Here is a 5,977-nt window from a genome sequence, read left to right on the forward strand (position 1 = left end):
AATTACTTTGGTAAGTTCAAGTAAAAACAATAATAAGAAAATTATCCAACGAAATTGTTTACTATTTCAAGAAACAAAAAAAATCACTTTCTTTTCAAAATATATTTTTTTTAATACTCAGAAACTTTCAACTTATATTAATAGGCGCGCCGGATAGTTTTCTCTTTCCACATTTTTTTAGAAGCCGCATTATTTCAGGCAACAATAGGGTGCGCCTTATTTTCAACTTGCCCCAAATATGGGGAAGTCTTGCTTTGTAGCTTAGAGTTAGAAAGAAGTTAGAAACCATAAATATGGCATACCAACCGAGAAATTTCCCTAGGAGGGCATATTAAAAAGAAATATATATATATATATATAAATGTATGAAAGCGTGCCGAAAACTAAAACAACTCGATTCCCGATACCGGAAATATGGTGAAACCGACCATGTCTTTGTTAGCGGTGTTGGTGAAATCAACGGAATTTTTTATCAACTTCAAACCTGCACTTTATTATACTAAAATTTAATAGACTTCACAATTCAAAATTTTCAAAAAAAAAATCTGACAAAAAAGTTGAGTGATTTAATGAAAGTTTATTGAATTTTCCCGAGGTTTGCAGAAAGTTTAGAAATTTTATTTCTATGTTTTCTATTGTGGTATGAACAAATAAAAAATAAAAAATTGGCGACTTTTGTGATTTAGTTTATTTGGATTTTTATTAATTTAATTTTTCACAGAAGAAAACTCTTTGAAGAAAAATTCTTTTTTAATGGTTTTTTTATAATTAATTCCCTCATCTGAATGAGTGTTAATAAACATAGCTGCCTGTTAGACCAATGTATTTTAAATAATTTAATGATTTAACAATATATCGGTAAAATTTTAATTTATTCTTCAAAATTATTGGCTCATTAAAGTAAAAATAATGAATTCGTGTATCTAAAATTAATTGATTTTCTACAAATAAATAAAATTTCTTATAAAAAATACATTCGCTTAGAGTTGCCATATAGTTTTAAAATATTCTTTTTTTATAAACCTCGGGAGTTTTATTTAAATACAACTTCAGTACTTTTCTTCCGCATTTTCAACTGTATTTTTTTCTCTTCTGGAATTAATCGAGACAATCCACGAAGAGCTGTTATTACATCCACCAAATCAACTATTACAGGGTAATTCTGGCAACTGTCTTTCAACTTACTACAGTCCTTCGGGAGAAAGTCTTTCGTTAGAAAATTGTCAATTCTGGCAACCATATTGTAAGCTCTTCACTGTCTTTCGAAAGACTAATTGAAAGATCTGCTACCGAAGAGGCCCTAGCGTTATGCTGTTCGCGTTTTAGCAATAATTTTTTTTTTTAAGTTGAAATATACATATATGCTTTTTTCATTTTTAAAACAATATTTATAAGTTTATTAAAAAAAAATTTACTGAAAAAAAGTAAATAAATTGAAAACAGAGCAAAACTAAATAAAAATATTTTTAAAACTTAAATGAAATAAAACAATGTTTTTTTCTGTTTAAAACAATAAAATTTAAAAATACATTAGAAAAGGAAAAAGTTTTATCAAAAAAAAAAGAGAAATTAGTGCCTAAAATCTAAAAAAAAAAAAAGTTTAACAAAAATTTGTATTTTTAAAACAAAATCTAAAATCCAATGCGAACTCCCTGAAATTCATTCAAAATACCATACATATATATATCTACATATTTACATGTGCATGTGTGTATGTTTGTATGTACATATGTATTTACAAAAAGTATTGCATGAAGAAGCCAGGGTTACTTGCAACGTCATCAAAAGTAGCCTACAGCGGAAGTCGGCCAAGCACATCAAACCGGCAGCAAAACAATTGGAAATATGGCCAGAGTGGCACGTGTGGATTATACACTTAGAGGAGTTACATACATACATACATACTTACATATACACTGCAAATCATGCTTTCGGAGTATGTATTCTGAATAGCAGAGAAATCTTAAAGAATTCTTAAAGAAATAATTTTTTCTCTTTCCGATTTTTTTTTTGCCGAATTTTGTAAGAGGAAATGTACTTTGCCAATTATTTTACGAAATTTCGGAAGGCAATCGGTAGCATTAACTACGAATATTAGAAAAAAAAGAAATTTTTGGCCCCATGACTTAGGAAGAAAAGCGTAATGCTGAATACTATGTCAGACAAAGAGACCTGCAAAATTTTTAATTGTTTGGAAAAGTAATAAACGACTTTAAACGATCTGAATTTGATAGTTCTTTAAGTAACATACGCGGTTTGCGAAAGTCAGACATGGATTTCCAACTGGGATGCAGTCACTAACATTTATAGATTTGTATGCACATATATGTCAATTTCGGAATAAAAAACAATCTTCTGCAGCTTAAGCCGTAAGGTGCATAGCTGATACTAAAATTCCAAAAAATATACTTACATATGTGTTTGTACATTAGGGTGCATCACAAAAAAAAGTTGCAGGTTTTCCAACGGAGTTATAAAATTTGTTTAATTTTAAGGCATCCGCCAAAGCATTTCGTACAAGTATTTACGTGAGCTAGACCGATGTGAAAATACCTCCAAAAATCTAATTATTTTTATAACATTAATCAACTTTTCAAATATTTTTATGCAGAGCTTTCAAGCTTCACCCCTTCTATCTTCTGATTTGATTTTTTAGAAAAAAAATTTATAAAAATTAATTTTATCTATAAACAAGTAAGAAAGTCTAAGTTCGGGCGGAGCCGAACATTAAATACCCGGCGCAAGTATTAAATATATGTTTTCCACCTTTCCGAAAGCTACCGCTACATGATAAGCCGGGGTGTATACATTTTAAGTAAATTAGCGTCCTTAAATTTCGAAATATTGAAATTTCAAGCATATCTGAAATTTACCGTTATATGAAAAGCGGCCTCAATTTTAGTCCGATTTCAACAATTTTCAACGGTTTGCTTTTATGTGGCAAGCACAATAACCATACCGAGCTTGGTACAAATTGCTAGAACGGCTAGCGAGATACATATCACAAGTGGGCGGTGCTACGCCCATTTTCCAAAATTTTGTCATAAACGTATTTCTTGGTAAAGAATTGTTGCAATCATCAATTTTGAATAAATTAGCTTCAATATTTACTGATTTATCGAAGATTTTGTATTTCTCGAAATTACCGTTATATGGGATGTGGGCGTGGTTATTGTCCGATTTTAGAAATTTTCGGCCATTTGTTATGTTGTACCAGGACCAACAACTGTGCCAAGTTTGGAAGAAATTGGTGTAGCGGTTACCAAGATATACACATGTAACCATAAGTGGGCGTGGCTACGCCCATTTTCCTAAAATTTACAATATTCTTATTTTTCGTCTAAAAATTATTGTAAATATCAATTTTGAGTGAATTATCTTCAGTAGTTACTAAAATATCGCAGTTTTCGTATTTCTGGAAATTACCGTTATATGGGAAGTGGGCGTGGTTAAAGTCCGATTTCGCCCATTTTCAATACCAACCTACCTTGGATGAAGGGAAACCTACATACCAAATTTCGTTGAGATATCTCAATTTTTGCTCGAGTTATCGTGTACACGGACAGACGGACAGACGGACAGACGGACAGACGGACAGACGGACGGACAGACAGACATGGCTTAATCGATTTCTTTTTTCATCCTGATCATTTATGTATACATTTGTCTATATCTATCTCGATTCGTTTTGGCTGTTACAAACAACCGTTATGTGAACAAAATTAATATACCCTTGTGCACAAGTGCGCTCGGGTGTAAAAAAATAAATTTTGGAATAATTTTCTAATAGCTCCAGCTCGCGTAAATCTGTAACCTTTCCCACGGAAGTCTTAAAACATAATAAATTTAACATTTTCAATGGGAGAAGAGAACCAATTTTTTTTTAATGAAGAGTGGTGCACCCTAACGTACATATCTACACATTACGCTACCAGTTCAGCGCTGTCGATTCACTGCTGCAAGCAATGATAAATGTTCGCATTCAAATTGGCCACAAACAGATTGCAATCACGTGCAGCCGCTACTAGCCGCTTGTGGCAACACTCAATGCAGCAACGACGAACTTGGCCTTAGAAAACTGGGCCAGAGCCAACTGCGTCTCGTAGAGGCATTTTGATTTGCCACAGCGGACGTCTTTAATTCATTTTGTGCTGGGGCGGTCAAAAATATGTACTCGTTCAAACATACATACATACATACATATCTCCATACATAATTACCTATTTGTTTTTGCTGCTAATTAACTGGCCTTTTTCTTTTAATTGTAGGACTTTCACTGTTGCTGTTCAGCGCGGGCACTTGGGTAAGCGAAGTTTTTGGACTTTATTTACATCAGGCAATGCCCAGCGCAGGGCACATTCTTATGGAATTCTGCCAGCGTTGGGCATGACTGATTTACATAGAATATTAATTTCTCTTTCACCCTCTCTTTCTCCCACTCTCTTCCAGGCACAAAGCGGTTACAATTATGCGCGTCCCGAGATCTCTAATGTTGCCGGTGGCACCACTGGCAGCTCAAACGCCTTGCGTCCATTAGTTCCTCTCGGCAGCAATGCCATTACTGCGCCTACAAACGCCGCAGTCGGCTATCCCTCAACCGCTGGCAGCGCTTATGGCGGCACAGTAGGCGCCGCTGCATCTCCATTTGGTGGCTTCGGCGCACAACCTACAGCACTCGGCGCAACCGGCCCAACCGGCTATAGCGGCAACACAGGCGCCTCTACACTACCAGTGGGCACAGGATTTAACGCAGCAAAGCGTCCCATTTTAGGCGCTCAGCAGCGCGGTGGCAGCGCACAATTTGGCGGCGGTCTGACGAATCTGGCGGGCGGTCAGTCAGCCTACAGCAACGCAGCGCGCACTTCTGGACTCAATGACGTAGACTATAGTGGCGAAGGTGACTACTCTGCCATACCGGGCGTGCCGGCTGTCGATTATCCAGTGTACGCGCAAGTGCCTCAAACCAATTTCGATTGTACGCAGCAACTGCCCGGCTATTATTCGGACGTTGAGGCGCAGTGTCAGGTCTTTCACATTTGCGCGCTCAATCGCACCTACTCGTTTCTCTGTCCGAATGGCACCATCTTCAGCCAGGAAACACTCGTTTGCGTGTGGTGGAATCAATTTGAATGCGGCACCGCACCTGCGCTTTACGCCAACAACGCCTACATCTACGATTATGGCAATGAACAACGCAACACCGCTGGCGCATACAGCAATGCGGGAGCCACAGCTCAATTGGGTGCGCGCCAACCGGCTAATTATCCAGGTGCCGCTAGTGGTAGTGGCTTGCGCGCTACAAGCGCTACGCTACCAGCAGGCGGCGGTGGCATTTTTGGCGCGGGCAATTTACGTTCAACCGCTTACGGCGCTGTGCCCAGCACAGCAACACCAGTGCCATCGACCGCGGGCTATAATGCAGGCGCTGCCGCCAGTGCAGGTCGCTTCTCAGCCGCAGCACCTACCGGCGCTCAAGCCTTTAACAATGCTGTTGCACCAATTGCATCAACCCAAGCTAGTTATGGATCCGGTGTTGGTGTTGGTGTCGGTGTGACCGGCGGCGCGGCCAATTCCGGAGCGAATAGCAATCGTGAATATCTACCACCTTCGCAGCAGCAACGTCGGCCCTAAAATTGTGAATTGTAAATAGGCGTACCTGAAAAAAAAATCCACTCCCCACGTAATGGACCACTGGCACTTGTACCCGGTTTTTTTTGTTGTTCCTGCCGCCGCACATCCGTACCACCGCTTAGGTTGTACTGCGTAGTTTAAATTCTAATTTTTAGATTTAATCATCATTTATGTAAAACTACTCCACTATTTTCAATTCATCAAACTAACCCTAACAACACTTTTATAAAGGCATGTCTACCTTTTCAAATCCCACAACGAACTTCTCTCTCTCTCTCTCTCTCTAGTTTAAGTTTGCGAATCTCACTTTATAAATATTAGTACGATTTTATGCATTTTTTACAAA

General features: G+C 37.8%; 1 protein-coding gene across 1 annotated transcript; it reads left to right on the forward strand.

Annotated features, from left to right (window-relative positions):
• Positions 1–4,268: 4,268 nt before the first annotated feature.
• On the forward strand, positions 4,269–5,631 carry LOC118755898 (fibroin heavy chain-like; the record flags this gene model as incomplete). The annotated part of the gene is made up of 2 exons (XM_036490701.1): positions 4,269–4,303; positions 4,450–5,631. Coding segments are annotated over 2 exons (1,217 nt in total), but the record flags the coding sequence as incomplete, so codon positions are not given.
• Between the last annotated feature and the right edge of the window lie 346 nt (positions 5,632–5,977).

This window comes from Rhagoletis pomonella, unplaced genomic scaffold (genome assembly GCF_013731165.1).
Source record: "Rhagoletis pomonella isolate Grant_MI unplaced genomic scaffold, Rhpom_1.0 Rhpom_scaffold_07854, whole genome shotgun sequence".
NCBI lineage: Eukaryota > Metazoa > Arthropoda > Insecta > Diptera > Tephritidae > Rhagoletis > Rhagoletis pomonella.